The sequence below is a fragment of the Rhea americana genome, unplaced genomic scaffold, assembly GCF_003343005.1.
Source record: "Rhea americana isolate MKP2758 unplaced genomic scaffold, rheAme1 scaffold_58, whole genome shotgun sequence".
Lineage (NCBI taxonomy): Eukaryota > Metazoa > Chordata > Aves > Rheiformes > Rheidae > Rhea > Rhea americana.
In genome coordinates this window covers 3,679,638-3,699,413 of record NW_028186734.1, presented here as the reverse complement: position 1 = coordinate 3,699,413, position 19,776 = coordinate 3,679,638, and the positions used below count along the sequence as shown (strand labels likewise).

Genomic DNA, 19,776 nt, shown 5'->3' with positions numbered 1-19,776 from the left:
CCCACTCTAAACTGGATTCAATCCTTTAAAATAAGTATTTATCCCTTTCTATTTCTACAATTTCCTTTTCTTTCACTGGCRAAAGACCAAAGGTGATGTCAATTCTGCAAGGACTGCAGCTGCTGGCAGCACACAACACACTACATGCTAATCACATGAGTATTTACCCTGCTTCTTGGAGGGTTTTGAAGCTACGCTTAGAGCTATACTCAAGGAAGCTAATTTAAAGCTAGCTTGCTTTTCTCCACATCAYTCTGCAGGCTGCAGGGTCCTGTTAYAATACTCACAGTGCTATTCACTGTCTTTTCCTTAGCAGAGCCTCACATCTCATGCCTTTAACTTTTAAGGGCTGTGACTGCACAACAAGCAGACCATGAGCTCGATCCATCCACAAGCACGCCTAAGCGGCTACGGCTACAGACAATTAGTCACCACAGCGTATGGCAACTTCAAGCTGCTCTTTCCAATGTGCCCTACCTTGGACTTGCACAAAYGAAACTTCCTTCATTACTGGATTGCCCAGCTGCCAACAGCTAGATGGTCTGAAATTACTGCCACATCTTCAAAGCATCTTTAGACTTTGCTCATTAAAAGAACTGCAGGTAACCCAGTACATTGGCACTTATTCTGGAAAGATGCTGGTATGTACAAGAAAGCCCAGTGAAATCAAGGCATAACAAGGGTGGGTGTCCTACAGATTCAGTTTTCAAAGATCAGCAACTTAATGTAGTGTTTTGAGTCTCCCAGCTAATACTCTTTCACAATGGAAAAATAATCATTTTATTCTAACCTTTTCCTTTTTTTTTCAAATTTCTTAGATAATTCTTAATCTAATTTCAAAACTTCATAATTATTTGGAAGTGAAAATCTAAAGTTGCAGTTCATTGATATGCAGATGTTGATATGTTATACTAGGAAACCCACTGCCAAACATATTCATATTTCAAGAGAAAATGTAATAAATTGCCTAATATGTGGAAATGCACTTGGATTTTTAATTGGAAGTGAAATTTTGTGCTCRATACATACATACCTTTATATCCCAGAATGGCTACTGTAATTGTTAACAGGGCACATAAAATATATAATAGGATGATGGAAAACTTCAGTGCCCAGTTATTTTTACATTTGGTACATTGAGTCCCCTCCTGAATACCTGCAAAAGAAGATTTTAAGAATTTTAAAACAAGGGCAAAGAACACATTGCTGGTTTTATCTCCCTATTTCTTCTCCTCTATTTTCTAAAGAATGAAATATTTATGTAAGCAGATGATAAACGGGTACCTGAATAGCCTCCACAGCTGTTAAAGCATCAGTTTAGCTATACAATCACTTACGGATTTCACAGCATTAAAGAGAAGTAGGTTCTATTTCACTGGAAAAAACGTGGCTTTACCAAGAGACAGTACTATTTTCAGGAGCTTCAGAAGCTATGGGGAGCTTTGGAAGTCAAATGGTTATTCAAATGGTTGCTGTCAGCATCCTGCAGTAGCACCTCCCAGCATCCAGTCTCCCTGCACTGGCAACAGGAGACAGTAGATACTCAGGCAGGATGAAAACACAGATGTAAAATGGTGTTGTGAGAAGCTGATAGGAGTACTGGCCCTATTTTGCAACAGTCACCAAAAATGGCTACCATGTGAATGTTTTCTTCCCATAAGGAGATTTTTGTTTTGTTTTGGAAAGTACCATTTCCCAAGAGAATAAAGGATACCCCACTGGTAAACCTAGTGGTAGATCTATACTGGTAAAATCATGCTGATTATTTTTTCCAGGTARAAAAGTTTAGGGAAAGGGGCATCAAGTTGATAAGCAAAAATAAACCTTTACTGTTTGATATTTGAACTTTTAACAGCATGTTTTGATATCAGTCAGCTTATTGGGGGGGGAACCAATATTCCTCTTTTCTCCATGGGATCCYCTGGAACAGCTTGAAAGTAATGGAAGATTTGAATAAGTTACCAAGAAATTCAGGAGAAAGATGAATGTGTAAAAACAAGAAAATCTGATGACTGTGCTGGAATGAATCGGCTGGATTTATCCCTCCTTCCAATGYGCATTAAGTAGATCAGGATAAATGTAGCTTTCTGTGTCTGTCAAAAAATGCACTTCTTTTTGATATTTTACTCTATTTGTGTACCATTAGAGGAGTCCCATAGGAAAGCTTTAAGCTCTAATAAATTGCATGTACCAGATTACTTAACTAATCAAAACTTGCTCCGTAACTTTTTATGAGTAACTTATATTTCCCCTGAGGCGTAACCTACAGCTGATTTTGCTTTTCCCAACTCATGAYCTTCTGTAGAACAGTTTTTAATTTTTCACTTTTTAAGAGGAAAGCACAGGGCATTTCCCCTGTGTTTACTGAGGACTGGTGACTGACATACCAAGCTAAGTCAACTCTATTTCCCTCTCAAGGAACAGCAGTTTCTAGTGACTTCCTTAAGCSTACAGTACTTGAAGGAGGGATTACCATACTGAAGCAGCTCAGGAAGAGGATTTATACAAAGTTTATTTGACAAGGCATTTTTCTCAATACCCTTTGCACGTATATTAGCCTTGGACAAGGCAGCAACGCATCTTGTGCAGGTCAGCTCCTCTTTCCACATTGTGTTATCTCATGTTTCCTAAGCCTTTCGGCTCTGATGCCATATCCTGTTGCCGTGTGATGAAAGTGATGTCATGGATTTGCAATACTTGGGATTTAGGCATAAGACCAGTTGGGCACATTCAGATTTTTTTTTCARATATATCAGAGGAAAATAAAACAAAGATCACATGTATAAACCTAAGAACAGAAACGGCAGAGGGGGGAGGATTCTCTCCTCCCTGTGCAGGTAAAAAGGAAAGGAGCTGTCAGAGATGGGCAAATGCAGAGCCCATTTGGCGGTGCTGGGACTTGGAAGACTGCTAACTCCTGCGCCACACAAGATAYGGCAAAAAGTCCATAATTCAACAAACATCCTTATGGATCCTGATGTGTAGGCTGTTTTTGTTTGCTTYGCAGACAGTCACAAGGAGTTTGCTAGAGGGAAGTTCTGCTCGTTGAAGAAACCAGAGAGGGAACGTGTGGTTTTCCAGAGTTCTGTAGCAGGTATTCAGAGACTGAAATTATTTCATAAGGGGGACTCATGGCATCTTGGGTGCCTTTCTGCTGCTGTTAACTGGTRCGCAGAGCTTATTGAGTGCTATGTACTATGCCCTGAATGCCAGGCTCTTCCTCTGCAGGACTTCAGAATTGGATTCCAATTCTGCAAGTCTTTGAACATGCTACATACCAAAAACCACTGGAAGTTTGGAGCTTAACGCACACCACATTCGCCTTGTAACCCACATGGATAACAGAAAGCTTGATTCTCATACTAATGAAGGCAAGATCAGATCTGTTACTGGGAAGATCGATAGACTGCAGAGTACAAAGTGCAGGGAAAAGCAGAAATAACTAAATCTCTGACAGCAACAGCACATAGAGAAGTTTCACTTGATTCTGGTGTCACATTAAGGTTACTCATTTTATGACATGCCCTGCTTTCCATCACTGTACACTGACTTCCTGGATAGTGCAGTGGGCCGAAAGTTTGCTGATGTCACTGACTGTATAGCAGTTCATCATCTGGTATCATATATGTTCCAATACTTCATAAAGATCAGGTTTCACTTGTCTCAGTCCTCGCTATCGCTGCTCCAATAAAACAGCACTTTGGCTTTTGAGAGATTTCACTTTCAGCATATTTCAAACTGACATCAGAGCGGCACCCCARCAAAAGCCAGACCTTTCCATCTTTTACAATCCAGCCCTGTTGGTATCAATAACATAAACACAGCGTATTAAAGCAATCATACGGGCTAAAGTGATTCCATTAACTCAGCTGGGCTGGAACTCTATATTGCATTGCTTGCTGGCTCTTTCTGCACGCCAGCTTAAAACTGCAGCTCACTTGTCATCTAACGCACACTACTTTCATCTAACTTGCCCCAAGTCCAGGGCTGGAATAAAAAATCAGGGAGCTGAAATAGCTTTTTTTTTTTTCTTTTCTTTTTTTCTTTTTCTTTTTCTTTTTCTTTTTCTTTTTCTTTTTCTTTTTCTTTCTTTTTTGTCTGCTTGGAGATGGACACAGTAAAGTCTTTCAGAACCACTGGATTTATTCTTTGTTACAAATACATAACTATTAGCTATGTAGCAGCTATTCTGCTGCTAGTACCGTCTGACCTTAGAGTTTACTAAATACATGAAAGTTAGAGATAGAGATAAGTTAAAGATAGAGATACCTAGAAGAAAAGATTTTGRAGAATGTTTCTGATGCCTTTTTGTGTGGTTGAACAACCCGGGCTAYGAGCAAAGGTGAAAGCAGGGAAGGTAGCCCTCTCTGTGTAAGGATGAAYGTAACAGAATCAGGGCTCCCTAACCTCTCCAAACAGGGAACCTGGATTTGACTCGCACAGTTGTTCTTCACCACTATCCTGCCTTAGGACCAATCCCAAATAGGGTTGTTCTGATACAGGAGATGTCTATCACTGTAAGGACCCTCTTTTTATTAAAGGGTTGATCTCAAAAGACACGGTAACCAATATATTAAGAAACAACAGCTGGGAGAAGATTCCCTGTGCTCCCTGTGATTACACAAAAGCCAGCAGGCTGGCATAAAATATACAGCTTTGTCATAAAAGCTCAGCATCAAGTATTGAAGGAAACCACACTTGGATTTTAATCTGACAAAATTTTCACCAGAATCAATTGTGTTTTTATCCACTTGGCTGCCTGCTTTCATGGCTTACCCATAATGTGGTGTTCTTCCAGGAGATGTGTAGATTTCCAGCTCATCTAGAAAGCTGTAAAGTGAATGTACAGGGAAAGACCCTACATGCCCATTCCACTGACACAACAGATGCAAAACCTGCCAAACGGGGCTCTCGGCTTAAGTCAGATCTTCTCAGTTTGTTATTGTTGCTCCTTGCGCAGCATACGCCTCTCKGGGTTCGGTACACATGGTTTTAATGTTGGTCTGCTCCCAGACATTTGTCACTAACTTCAAAACCCTGGGAGTCAAGGTCACTTCCGGATGATGTGCATTTCTCACTGCTGATTTGATCAACGTTTAATAAATATCAGATGGGACACAATGTGCCTCGTTTCACTGGACACATGCTTTTTTTCCATTCCCTTCCCCRACTTATTTTAATAAGAGCTCTGGTTTTTCTGTCTCACTGTTGGGAAGACATCTGGCCAAACAGACAGCGACCCAGTACAAAGAGATCCTGCTGGCTCACATGCTTTGGGGACCCCCTTCTCTGCAAACCAAGATGGTCACAAAAAATATGCAAGTGAGACATCCCCCTGTTACCAGGCTTTGTAGTATTTGTTTTTATAGCATTACATTCCAGCGACTGAAGACTTTGTTCTCATGCAGGGGGTATACATCTGCAGATTCCTTTGGGGCTCCAGATAAAACTGCATTTTTGGGGGGGAGGGGTTGACTTTTTTTGTTGTTGTTCTGTGTTTTTTACTGGGAGACTAAATACCTTTCCTTTTTGACATGGAGTAGACACCCTACAAAATGCCTGACTCCTCAAATGTATTATGCTTCAGGAACTAGGTCTTAAAACACTTGAGTATGATATACACACATATTTTCTTGCTCAGTAATTATTTTCGAGAGTATTTTCCGCCGTGTCCTTTTCTTGGCTCTGGCTTCAGGATCTTAGGTGGCCTCATAATACTTCTGCTAGCAGATCTGTATTCACAAAGATGTAAGGTAACCCTGACAAAAAAGTACTCATAAGATAACTGAAGAAATGTAGTGCAGGAAAAAAAGTACATAYATTAGTTAGGAGAGTTTTTTCCCARTGTGATTTGTATATAAAGAGATAACATCCCCTGAAGCTCCAAGGGAAGACTGCAAGCCTAGTTTACAGCCTTAAAATGATAAATTTCTTGAGACTAATGCTTTCAAAACTAAYGAGCAATAGATCTAATAACTATATTTAAAGGGGCCTGAACACACTATGGAGCATAATCAGCTTCTGTAGAACATGTAGGTAGGAATCAGATATTCAGAGGTACTTTACCATGCAGAGCTGCACCCAGTGYGTGCCTAATTCACTAGCAAATGTAGACGATCCCTTTAGGAAACCCATCAGGAATATATTTCTAGATTTAAATAACTAAATCTCTTAAAAAAATCTAGCTGCTGGTGCTTAAGTTGAGGCACACAAGTGTGAAATGGCAGTTTTGTTCTAATAAGCATAATTAGGCCTCAAGAGGAAAGTAAATCTGCCCTTCGGGCAGCTAGAGAGGATTTTCAAATTCAGGCATATAAGAGTGCATGCACATACATATATATATATATATGTGCGTGTGTGCATATGTGTATACATGCATGTTTTGTGAGAGAGGCCTTTGTATTGACATAAAATCAGCGTATCACATTAGCACACTCTGATCAAGAGCAGACACATCTTTGCCAACAAAAAAAACTCAGACAGCTTTGAGTTTACCAGATCTATCCAGCCGCAAAATTCAAACTGAGATTTTTGTCCTCTTTTCTGTGCTTTCACAGGTTAATAACCTACCTTCTTGGTAATGATTCCTGCAATCCTCTATGAATGGTTTAGTTACAGTCAGCAAAACCGATGAGTCAGTGACTCCACGTGACTAACAGAAAGCACCTCAGAAAACAAATCATTCTTTATAATGCTTATAAAYGGCAAAACCTGAGACTCATTTAAACTTTGCTTTTTTTATTTTGAGATAACTCTCCACTTTCTTTCAGTTTAGAGTATGTTCTTGAACTAGAAAGGCTGTAGCTTGAGCTGAGTGTAAATAGGCATGACCTTTCCTTTTCTACCTTTTCTGTGCCTAATGCATACTGATCCATCCCCACATATTAGGGTTATCAGAGTTACGGGATGGGGAAGGCCTATTGCACAAAGCTGTAGCCACGGCAAGTATAGCATTTATTGAGGCTCTCTAGCCGCTGCACAGCCCCACAGCCCCCCTCCTGCTGTGTGACCGAAAATGCGGCTGGACACACAAATCTGGAGAACTGTGGCAAGGGCTCAATGAGCAAATTTCACAGTTACTGCATGACGGGGCTGCAAGAGAGCGTCACGTCCGTAGGYTACAGCGGTGGAGTGCCTTGCTGGYGCAATCCCCTCCGCTGCCTTTCTTCAGACCGGGCAGCTCCTTATTCCGCTGCCCCTCACCTGCACAAATCCRCACGCAGGGCTTTTCTGGGGAAGAGCTGTGGACTGGGTAAACCAGGACCCACGGTTCATTACATGTTACAAAAGACSTGCGATACCACAGAATCATGTCCTCTGACAACCCCTGCTTCACTCCTCGCCCAACCTCTTGCCGTGACTCCCCTCCTCCTTGGCTCTGGGCCTGGTGAGTGGCAGCTTTCCTCCCACATCCAGAGTCTTCTCAAGGCCGGCTTCCTTCATGGCAAGCGGTCCTGCTAGCACAGGTGCTGCAATGTTTGCTTACGAGTAGGTTGATTGTAACAGCCCGGTTAAGTCTATTTTCAGATTTTTACAATGCCATTGGAAAAAACAGCACTAACATGCTGTCACTTGGTGTGGAATTTACTAGTTTTGCTTCTGTTTTTTTAGCCAAATAGGAGTAAATGCAAGCTATGTTTATTTTGAAAAGGTTTCCGTTTGTTTACTAGGAAGCAATTAAAGCAGCTTAGCTTGAAGGCTAAGCGGTGGGTAGGTACTCACCTAACCAGTGCCAGTTTTCCTATGCCACGTGGAAAATCATGAAACATGGCAGCAAGACAGTGGCTGAAACAGCCACTCTGTATTCCAAGCAAACACTGCAAGACAGTGCCTCTTTCTTCATAAATTAATAAATAAATTGACCAACCCTGAATCATTCCATCCTCATGAGTTTCTGCAGTGCCCTGCATAATCTGATTGCCCTGTTACATAGCTCATGCCTTGTATGAATAAATTCAAGMAAGAAAAAAAGAAAAACCTCAAAAGCCTGTTCTGCGTATAAGGATTTAAGTTGTGCAACTCCTGCCAAGGAAAGTGTTGCCTGTTCCTGTAATTTTTTCATAAGTTTCACACTATTGATTGCTTTTTCACCTTGATGCCCCTTTCTTGTAGCTGTTACGTGAGAATTTCAGCTTGCATTTTAGGAGATCAGTATACTCCTAGACAGTTTTTTCTTTTTTTAAAAAAAAAAAAAAAAAAAAAAAAGGACTCCTGAGAAGTGGTTCCTCAAGGCTGCAGGCCAGAAAACAAAAAAAAAAGTATCAGCCGTTTACTGCTTCTCAGGATCCTGGCCCTAAAGTGCCACTCTGACCACCACGCTGGAAGGGGCAGGGGCTTGGGGCTGGCAGGAGAGCAGGCTTCAGTGTTTCCACCCTCCCCTGGAGAAACTAGGGGGGGGCACTTAGCTCTCAGGTCAGGCTTGCTAGAAGAACGCAGGCTGTTTCAGGGGAAATGGAGGATTTTTTTCTCTTGCACACCTTGGAAAAATCCCCCCACCCTTCCTGATCTGCAGGTCGGGGCCCAAAATTCTGCACCCAGCAGAGGCAGGGTAAATTCTCCTTCATGAAACTGAATCTGCCAGAGGTAGCAGCCTCTTCCCATAAATCCGTAATCCCATGTCTGACATAATAAAGAGTCTCAGAGGGCCAACACTATTATCTCTGGAAAGCTTTCTGCCTAAGACATACTTTATTCTATGTAATGTATACAAACCCTTTCATTAAAGGAGGGAAGAGCCCTCATTTTTCAGCCTAACCATCATCTCTCACTTATTTATATAACCCAGCCAGCATTTTCCCTTTGGCTTTGTTCTTCTTCACAGTAGACCAGAGATACACAATGAATTGTCAAAAATCCTAATTATACACTTCACTAACCATCACCATTTAATTATATACTATTTCCAAACAATGTCCTACTGTGATTGAACACTAAATATCTTAATTGAAAGGATACAAAAAAGCCCAACCACAACACAGGCTAAGCAGAGACTGCTGAGTGTCTGAACTGTATGTTACACAAATATTATGAGTAGAACTGAAGGACTATCATGGTAAATCTTACAAAAAAACAGGGACTTGCTAGCGTTTAATGTTCAGCCATAGAAATGTGGTAAGAAGATCACACTACAGAGGGTCCAATATCCCATATACTATTAGATTCAAACACATGTCTAGTGCTTAACTCAAACTGGAACAAAAAACAGTAAATATTGGTGCTTTTAAATAACTATCTGGAACAAGAGAGATGTGCCTGCCCTCAAGTAATAAAAATCAAGCAAGGGATCACTCAGTGCACTTCTCTGGAACTAACCACCCTCCAAATCTAATTCAGCCATTCAAGAGATAGAAAAACTAGAACAGTTAAAGGAAAATAAAAGTCATATATGAATTAAAGACCTGTTCATTGACAGGCATGATAGTGACAATACATTACAGTAAAAAGCCTCTCTCAAACTCTAGCACTAGAGAATTTCAGAGTGACTGGCAAGAAGATATATTGCCAGATCTATGGGGAGATCAAAGACAGATCTTTTGGACTGTGGAATAGTCTCCAAAGACAATCTGTGGATATGCCATCTGATGAGTTAATTAAAACTAGATTGAATAAAGCATTAGCAAAGATGGATTTGCCCTTCAGAGTTATGGCATTTAGCCAGATGGCTAAGTAATGTCATTTCTTCTCTAAATCTGTGCCCTCCATTCTTAAATAAACAAGTTTCCTAATGAAACATAGCTCCTAATGAAGGTGGTAAAATTTCATGACTAACATACATAATTTTTAGTCTTAACTCAAATTACACTAGACTGAAAGGAGGAAAAAATCTAACAGCCTCAAAGTATGTATTTTTCCTCAAAGTAGGTATGCTTATAATACAGTATTCAGGTGTTAGTGACCTTAGTAATGGTATTACATTAAYTGGTAAGAAGAAAAAATAACAACTTTGTGCTTTGTGGCTTTTGTGATACATTTCTCTAAAAGGGCAACATGATCTTGGCTGAGGCTCTAAGTCTGCTAGGTCATGATACAGGCCACCGATACTGCAGGGAAATGGTGATACCTTCCAAAGCACAGGTTAAAAATCCATTCTCCTTTCAGGAAGCCTTTACTGTTAGTTTTACTAACCTTTTCTCTAATGCTTCAGATTATTTTATGGACAACGCTAAAAAATGCTAGATTGGATCTTTGCTTTATAGACTGAAGAAAAGCTCACCCCCTCCAAACGAGCACTCCAGTCACTAACAATGAGGCAATGGTTTTGTATTCACTCACATTGCCACAAACAGTATTCCAACTATGTACAAAAACTAAACTTTTTTTATGTGCATGCTTAACTCAGATGGGAATACTAGGAGACCATCTGTTCCATGGAAATTTCTGAGGAATGTACGTACGTGCACATGTGAACTTCTAATGGAATCTCGGCAGGTCATTTATTTAAGTGTATTATAAAATCCCATGCATCTCTGTAAAGGGTGCTTTTAAACACTTGTAATGCATATGAATCTTATCCAATTCTCATTGGCAAAAGGAAGCACACTGGATGCCCTTCTCATTCATCAGATTTTTTTCACCCCCACTACCTGGTGGGGCAGAACAAAATAAAGTTTCAACTACATTGGATGGCATAAAAATTGTATTTCTCTTTTTCCATTAGTGAAAAATACAGAACTACTTTTGATGAGACTTTTAGGAGGAAAAAAAAATAATTGCCTGCAGACTATGAACAAGTATTCCAATTTCATGTGGGAAAGCAAAAGTTTGAAAAAGTTCTAGAGACTGAGATTTGTTAGAAGTAAAATGTGGAGGTATCTTTGTTTACAACCTTTGTTACATGTTCAAGCTGGAATATCGTAATGAAAAACTGACATCAACAGAATTGAAGAAAGTTAATCAAGGGTTAAGACCTCAAATTAATAAACAGACCTTTATCTCCCTTTATCCATTGGAGAAAGTGGTAAGGCTTCCATTGCCTTCACTGAGATGAAGAATTGCCTCTTTTCCAAATGGAAAGTCTTACTGAGGACATTATTTGTAATTTAAAATAGGCCCTCACAAAATAAGTGTTGAAGGTGTTTCCAGTAGTGGTGGATACTTCACAGTTAAATAGACCACTTATTTGGAATAGGACCAAGTGACTAAACTTTTGTACCAAAATAAAGTGGGCCATGAGAAAGGGCAGAGTAGGACCTCATAAACCAATGTGGGTGCGGAAAACACATTAAGTGAATGCAACCATGCTCTGTTCACCTATTAAATTACGGCTGTGAACGAAAAGAGCCCAAAGCCACTTCTGACTAGCCTTTTCCATGACAAAATCAACTCTCTACAGTCCTAACATTGTGTGGCTGAAATGTCGTCACAAAACGAAAAGCGAGGATCCCTACGTACACTTAGTTCATGGTCATAAATCCAATGGCTGTAAATTAATTTCTAATCTCCTGGGGCTACATGTTCAACTACGGGAGCAAAATTATGTTCAGGTATAAATGCTGTTCCTCTGGAATTGCGCTGGTTGACTCCCTTCAGCTGAATCGAGAACACTGCATTAAATCATCTCCAAAGGAGAGTGGCTGACAGCAATAGGATTTATTTTTCACCTCGCTGCCCTTCTAAAACCACTTTCTAAAGGTAGGGTTTTTTTCTTCAGAAGTATTGCAGGCTTGACAGCAAAGACAATAAATCCTGTTTCCATCCTTCATCCTAATGAACCTCCCCCAACCAAGCTCAGCCTTTACCTCTCTTTCCTGAATCTTACTTTTCAAAATAGATTGTTTCCGCTATGAATCTGGATTTCTAGGTTAAGAGGAAGGACTATGACCCAATTCAGCTACCACCTTTCAGTTTTTCTCATTCTGTTCTCCTGTTTTCCCTCTCTCCTGTCTTCTCTGTGTCCTGCAATATCTCTGCCTCCTGAGCTCTCCTCACATCCTGGCTCATACACATCTCACTAGCATCCAATTTCCTGGATAAAAAGCAGGCTTAGAATAAATTCCTCATTCAGCCACAACTTTTTTCACACAGTTGTGCCAATGTGCACTGGCTGTATAACATGAGGTCCAATAGTCCTAATAAAAGGATTGTTTCCGTGCAGTACCATCACAATTTCTGTGATTTTAMTTATTTAAAAATCCTCTGTATCTAAGAGGAAATTCTTATTCCATAAATTATTATAAGCTTCCCATACAGAAGCAGAAGTGTGGCTGATAAATGCAATTCTTGTTTTCTCTCCTAATAATGAAACAAGCAAATGTGGAATGTTTCTCTTGACAAACAGCTGAAGAATAGCAGAATTAAATCTGCTTGTTATAACGGAGGAAAAACTACGCAGAATGGCATTCAGAGCACTGTAGTCACAGACAAGAAAAGCAACTAGTCAGAAGTCCCAAAGCATAAGAACTACCTAATGTCAATGGAATCACATTGTTAAATAGATGAAACTTCTAGTGCAAACACAGAAATATGGAAGTTAACAAATCCATTGAAAGATCCTACTAAATCTGCAGAGTGTACATAAGCATCGTAAAAATCTGCCATTTTTAGACATCACGGGAAATTTATTAGACCATCCCCTAACAAAGCATTAAACATGTGGCTACAGTAAGAATAGCTCTAGCAGTAATACTAACAATACTGCTCTTCCTGGAACACATGCCCATGGCTGAATTTGTTAAAATGAATCCATAATCCTTTACTCAATAGCTTATGGAAAGCTAAGTCTTTGCAAACCATTATTTAATGGTCTTTAAGGTCTTTGGCTCCGGAGCAGCGCAGATGGGAGAGGTCTGCTGTGAGGCCACGGACTCCAGTGACTCCCCTGTCCGTAGGTGGGAGGCTGTGAGTCTTACCAGTCGTTTCAGGCTCGGCGCTACGAGTTCTACCAGGGGACTAAGGGTTACAGCGGGAGGCTTAAATTGATCCAAATCTAGGTACGTTAACAGAGAGAAAATCCCGAGTATTAAAGGGCCCTTTAAGGGGCAGGAGGCRTAACACAAATCTACAACTAAAAGTGGGAATTTGCAAAATGTTATTTAATAACATTAATAATAAATAGTTGTATAATTTTGTATAATATAGTTATAATAGTATAGTATAATATATAGTTGTATAATTTTCTTAATTTATATGAAAATATATTATTAGAASTTCTTGAGAAACATACAGGCCTATATATCAAATGACCCCAAACTAATCTTAGTTTGTGTTTCAGTGAAAGCAGTCCTAAGGTAACTGAAAATACTTGCTTCTTCAGAGGGCAACAGCTCAGGAAAGGAGGGGGGGAACTGAGTGAACTCAGGCAGATGAGATGTGTAAATTTTTTATTTTCAAAAAATGATTCTTCCTGAGGCTAGGGCCAAAATCTTTAGACTGCATACCTAAATATCTGCCTTACTCATTGGTTTTCAGTGCTCCTCTAGGATTTGAAAGCAACTTTATCATGCCTAGTAATTTATGACTTTAACATGTTGAAGAATGTTGAAGTCCTCAAATAATGGTTGTGATATTCAGGTTTCTCTACATACTGCTGAAAATACATACAAAATGGTCCTTTTCTATACTTAATGTAAAAGGTGGCAAACACTTAGAAAGTTTATAGAATTAAACCTTCTTCTGTCAGGCCTGAATTTGTGTTACTATTCTTTTTGTCAAATGCTAAGATTAATTTGCTCCTTGAAGCAAAAAAAAATGACTGAAGAAAATCTGGGGTCAATATTTAACTTCAAGGTCAATAAATCTTGATTTTCCACTGCAAAATAAGGCAATATCTGCTGTTATTTATGCCGTACTCCGCAGCTGCTCTTTTGAACTCCAGCAGGGAAATACATGGCACCCGTGACCCATCGTCTTTCAACTTTTAAGTGTGGAGACATTATAATTTATTTGCTCAATGCAAGCGTTAAATGTTTTCAATAGATCACTGCACTAAATGCTCTTGCTCCTTATCACTATCGCAGTTACACAAGTGTAACCTCACCAGCTTCTACAGAGCTACATGCCATTYACATCAGTGCAGGTGCATCATTCAAACTAGGAAGCCGGAAAATGTCTTTTCTTCCACGTCAAACTGAAAGYGTAGAACCAGAAGAGCAGGCTAAGCAGCTGGACTGGCAGTTCAGTGGAAATTTTAAATTAAGAAATTAACCCATGGCACTATAACCTGTTTAACRAAAATCTAATAAACTTCAGACTAACTCTTCCTTATGTCCTCAGAATCCACAGGCACTGAGTTGCTGTGATGCTCTAAAACTTTAAAAAATAATCTGAAAAATAATTTTCATGTATTAAGAGTAAGACATATTTTCTAAAAATATCTGTTTCTCAGTAGTTTTATTTGATTCAGAACATTAATTTCTTGGCTGGTTCCTTGTACGGCAAATTTCAGCCCAATATGAATTTTTCCATGACTGAACTATATACTCCTGAAAAGCAGACTTGGAAATGTTGAAAAATTTAAACTATAGCTAATGGGAAACATCACAAACAGGCCCATGAAAGGTAGAGCTTCAGTGTGCGTGGAACCATTAATGTGAATTTAATGTAACACATATTTCGTTTGCTAAGCATATTTCATACATCACCTCCTGGTACTCTGACAGAATCATATTCGAGCCTGCACAGGAAAGAAGTATTTGAGCACAAAAGACACGGCATTTTCACATTAGATACTAATGGTTTTCACTACTTTGCGTGCTCTTCTTGTTCTGCATTACAGGCCTGATCCACAASAAGAGACAACTTGCTGCTTGCTGGTTTGAATGATGAATTAGTCTTTTTAAATAGYTTAGATAAGACCTTCTTTAATGCTGTGAAAATGAAAAACTTCCAAAATATTTTTAAGGGGAATAAATGGATCCAGCTCCTTCATACCCTGTTACAATACTATTTTTTATAGGCAAGATCAAGCGTAAAGCCTGTGCAATTTTACAAGATGAATGCAATGCAACTAGAGTATAGAGATGTGCACACCAATACCCATGAAACCCTGAAGTAGAGTAAAACACTTGATAAATGTTCTGGTAGCTCTTATCTCAAAAGATGAAAGATATGCCCAGCAAAAGTGTTATAGTCCTTTAGAAATGCTAAGGGCAGTTGTTATGCAGGTTCCTCTCTATTCCACTCCTCGTTTTATCGAGATCTTTGTTAAAGGAAAGTTAAAGGCACTTAGGGAAATTTCCTTCAAGTGTTCTGCCAAGGTGTATGAGCAAACTCAGGTCAAAATCTTGCTGTACGTGGACAGAAGCCAGAGGACAGAAGAACACTGTTTTTAATCACTATTTCATTAGTTACTAAACAGCCTAGCCGCTTTGCAATATCTTGTACTGTCTGAAAACAACATCCAGCTCTCTGTTTGTGGGGGATCCCCCTTTGGCCTCTCTTGGCCATCCACACAAACATTGTAATGTTTCCAAAGGGACAAAAAAGTTAACACAGCAGTTACGAGCGCAGGGCAGCCATGCCAGCAAACTGAATCACGGGACGAGCTGGGACCCTTCAAGGAAAATGCATGTCAACGTCATGCTTGGAGAGCAGTGACTCTGAAACAGGTATCGGGGGCTTAGGCGACAAGTAAGCTACCAAAGATTTGCCAGTATAGTGTTATAGCAAAAACGGCAGATTCAGCTTCCAGGCTTGCTACAATGAACTGGAAATCAGAAAGGCCTTGGGAAATGCGGTGTTAACTGGAACCTGGTTCTCCGGCACCCCAAAGCCCAACCTACTGCTCCGTCTTTCCAGGCCTCTCAAACTGCCCAGAGCCCGGACAGCCTTKGACAAGCTCAGTGGCTCTGGGCCAGGCTGGTCATGTGAATGGCCAAGAGAAAAGGGCTCCTAGGCTTGGTGACCAAGGCCAGCTTTCTGAGGGAGCCAGCATCTTGGAGGGCCTCTACCTCCAGAGCAGCACAGAGAGGAGGAGGCTGCTCTCAGGCCACCAGCTCCAGCMACTCCCATGCCCACGGGTGCGAGGCCGTGAGCCTTACCAGGCGTTTCAACTTCAGCACTACGACTCCTACTGGGGACTGAGGGTGAGAGTGGGAGCTCAAATTGATCCAAACGCTTTTCCTATTCAGAAGAAAATAGTGAAAAATAAAAGACAGATTTGACTGCAGACTAGGTACTTTGMAGGAGAGAAAATCTGGGGTACTAAAGGGCACTTTAATTAAGAGGCAAAAAGCATAACACAAAACAGTTGCTACAAGTTGGAGGTAGAAGATGTCTGTTGGAAATGAAGCAAAAAGTCAGGCAGTGGGAGTGATTATAACTGGAACAGAGCACCATCACAGGGGATTCCCTCTATTTTAATGTCTTTAGATTCAAGCTCGACTCCTCATTTAGAAGATATACTTCAGCCAAAAAAAAAAAAAAAAAAAAAAAAAAAAAAAAAGTCACTGGACTTAGTGCAGGAGTAACTGGATATAACTGCATGGCCTATCACACACAAGAGGTCAGAGAAGATGAAGCCTCTTTGGCTTTAATTTCTCTGAACGGAAATAGGTGGGTCTCTGCTCYGGACTGCTGTGCAGAAAGTACACGCATTTTGGGGAAAATCAAATGTGATGACAAGGCATCTCACTGCCCTGAGAAGGATGTGCCTTTCAGATCCAGCTGGGTTCAGAATTAAAATGGGGAGGGAACAGATAATCCTGCCAGATGTTTTATGGCAATGGCCAGGGTCAGTAGATGATAAGGGTGAGTGTATCTCTGTACTCTGAAACTCCACAGAGTTTTTTTCTTATAAAGCATATTCTAAGTCTGTTTGTTCAAGAAACAAACAGGGATCAAAAGTGAATCCAAAGGAATACAAGCTGGAGGCTAATTAAAAGCCTGTTTCTATTAATACAGTGGGAGAAGCTGGTCACGGACAGTCTGTCATGTTGAATCACAGCCCTGTAATATTGCCAGAATAACTAAGACCTTTGGTGAGTTATCTTCAGYCCTGCTTGTTAAACACTAGTGCTGAAAAATCATTATCTCTGTTGCTTTCCCTAGTGAGCGTGCCTCATCTGCAATGTGTGACATGGCTCTTCTCAGCCAGGTTCTCCCATCATTCAGGTATTTGGAGGGACTACAGCAAAGGCAAAGATGTATCTCTTCTCTAGGAGCGAAAGGGCACATTTCTGATTTTGGTCCTACTTTTCTTTAGTGCATTGAACCAAAGTSCTAAAGCTGGCTCTTCCAGTCTGCAGGATCTTCTGCAGAACTGCTCACCAAATTTTGGAGGTGCTTTTTTTTAAAAAAAAAAAAAAAATCACAGTGCAACATTTTCCTTGAAGAGTACACAAAGTATATGGGAAAATATGAGGGAAAGGCAATGTTTCAGTCCATCAGTATAGACTGGGAAAAGATTATAGCACTAAACCACACATATCGTGACCACACAAATCAATGAAGATCTCCTGGTAATGCTAGGGACTGCTAAAAGGCACAGTGTGGAAAGTAAAGATTCAGGAGCAGGATTTGAAACAGCCAGCATTCTCTAGAAAACTGGAAGTGCTAGCTTTGACAGGCTTATAAAACCTATTTACTGAAGCACTATTTGAGACTGAATTCACTGATATTCACAAAAAACAACTGAGATCCAGCTGGTCCTTACAGTTTGCTCTGAGCATACTTTCTACTAAGTATGCTTAGCAGAAACAAGTAGAAATATGCTAAAGAGTATTTATACTCCTTAGTTACAGCAGTAAATGTTGCGTTTCAGGAGGATTGGGTTAAGACTAAAAAAGTATAGTGCATGATATAATAAATTAAATACTGTAACATCTGTAGAAGTTTTAGACAGCTGTGTATGCAGGTTTAAGCATTACACCAAGTTTTGTTGCACAGTCTCCTGTCTCTGCATCTGCTGGGTTGGCTTCTTTAACTTGCAGGGCAACAGGGTCAGAGAAGGTTTCTTGTCAGCTTTTGACATCACGACTGGCAATCAACACATCAGCCCTTTATAGCCAATGAAGATGTGTCCCCGGGAGCTGTAGCTTTAATGATGCACCACCTTAGTCACAGCTGGGGAGGCTGGGTGCTGCTTTCCCGTCCCGGGAGATGGGAGTAACTTTGGGGTTCTGCAGAACGGCAGGGACTCTGCCACGGAAATGGACTAATCGCTGCATAGAAAATGTGAGACCGCCGCAGCTAAGGTCCACACGCCTCGGGAGAGGTGCTGAGTTTTTCAGCAGTTCGTAGGTACATCACTGCTCTTTTTCACCTTGTTTGTCTAATAAGCAGCAGAGATCATGGAAACATGAATGAACTGAGGTTGCGGAGTCTCCTTCTCTGGAGATATTCAAAACCTGCCTGGATGCAACCCTGTCTAATGTGCTCTAGATGACTCTGCTTGAGCAGGGGGGCTGGCCTAGATGATCTCCAGAGGTCCCTTCCAACCTTATGCATTCTGTGTGTATGCCCGCTGCAGACAAAGTGGTAGCTGTAGTCAGATGAACTACACTATTAACAGGTAAAATGTCATTGAAATACAGAGGATGCCTTAAATTAACCGTTTTTTTTTCATTTCAACAAGGATGATGAATATGCAGCAAAAAGAAGTACTACGAGCCCGTGTCTTCTTCATTCCTTCCCACAGTACCTGGCAATCTTCTAAATTGCCTTTAATTTTCTTTATGTGCCATTCATTCAGTGAATGGCAGATTCAGTGCCAGCTCCCATTGACTTGCTCCATCTCGAAGCTAGGTCACAGATTAATCTGGGCGACCCTCTTACAGCAGCGAGGCCAAATTCTCTCTGTACCTGCCCCAGTGGGGTCTCTTAATGTCACTGCACAGATAAAACCAGAGCACAATTTGGTGCACTGATTGTTGCCCATTCTCTGCTTTTTGACTCTTTTGGGGAAGAGAGCCTTCAGTTATGCCGTACAAAGTATGCTATAAAAGATACTGCTTCTAATATTTATATTTTAACTTTGCTTGATCTTTCTTTGGTGAATGCTCATTTGTTTAAGCAGATTGGATTTGTTTAGCAGCCATTACAGTCTGCAACTCGGCTCTAAAAGAGTGTTATAATAAATTAGGATAATTTTCTCTAGTGTAAGTTCACCTCATAAATCAAGTCTGGTATTCATATGGCCTTGCAGATGCACCAACTCACTTGCAGCTGTAGGCACTCCGAAATCAGCAGGATTTGTCCCTAAATCCACAATTGTTTGAAGACGCAAAGTATCATGACTCTCAAATGAACAGATAATTTAAAAATGTTTTATAATACAGATTCTTCAGAAAATCTAGCACAAAATAACATTGTCAGCAAAAAGGAGGAGAAAGTGGAAATTAGTGTTTTTTCTAGTCCTGGCCTCACTACTTAAATTTATTTTCCTCTGCCGCTGACATCAGTCAGTAGAGTATTTTTTCCAGTATTGATGCACCGTTCAGATCAGTGGAATATGAAAAAGATATGGTCTTTCTCCACAAGAATGTAAAGCACTTCCAGGTTCAAGGGAGTAACTAAACAAACAGCCTACATAAAAAAATTACCTGGCAACTCCTATTGAAATTGGGACCATTCATCAAAGAAACAGCTTAACATTAAATACATGAGCAGGAGGTTAACTGAAGTTGCTGGTGGTTCAGCCCTTTTGAAAGTCGATCTATTATTTTTATCTAGGAAGTTCCTTCATACCCAAGGTCCATGTTTTTAAGACTCTGGACCAATCCCAGTTACTAACATCTTTTGTCAGTCAAAAAGTAACTACAGTTAGGCCAAATAGATGAAGTGAAGCATAACTCTTCAGAGAGGCTTTAGAAAAAGAAACTTACCTATGACTATTTGGGA

General features: G+C 40.3%; 1 protein-coding gene across 1 annotated transcript in view; it reads right to left on the bottom strand.

Moving 5' to 3' along the window:
* The window catches only part of COLEC12 (collectin subfamily member 12), an 83,970-nt gene that overhangs the window by 14,365 nt on the left and 49,829 nt on the right, over positions 1 to 19,776 (bottom strand). The window contains exon 3 of the mRNA XM_085319280.1: positions 1,034 to 1,156. Coding sequence (XP_085175406.1) covers positions 1,034 to 1,156 — 123 coding nt within the window. The remainder of the gene's footprint in view (positions 1 to 1,033; positions 1,157 to 19,776) is intronic.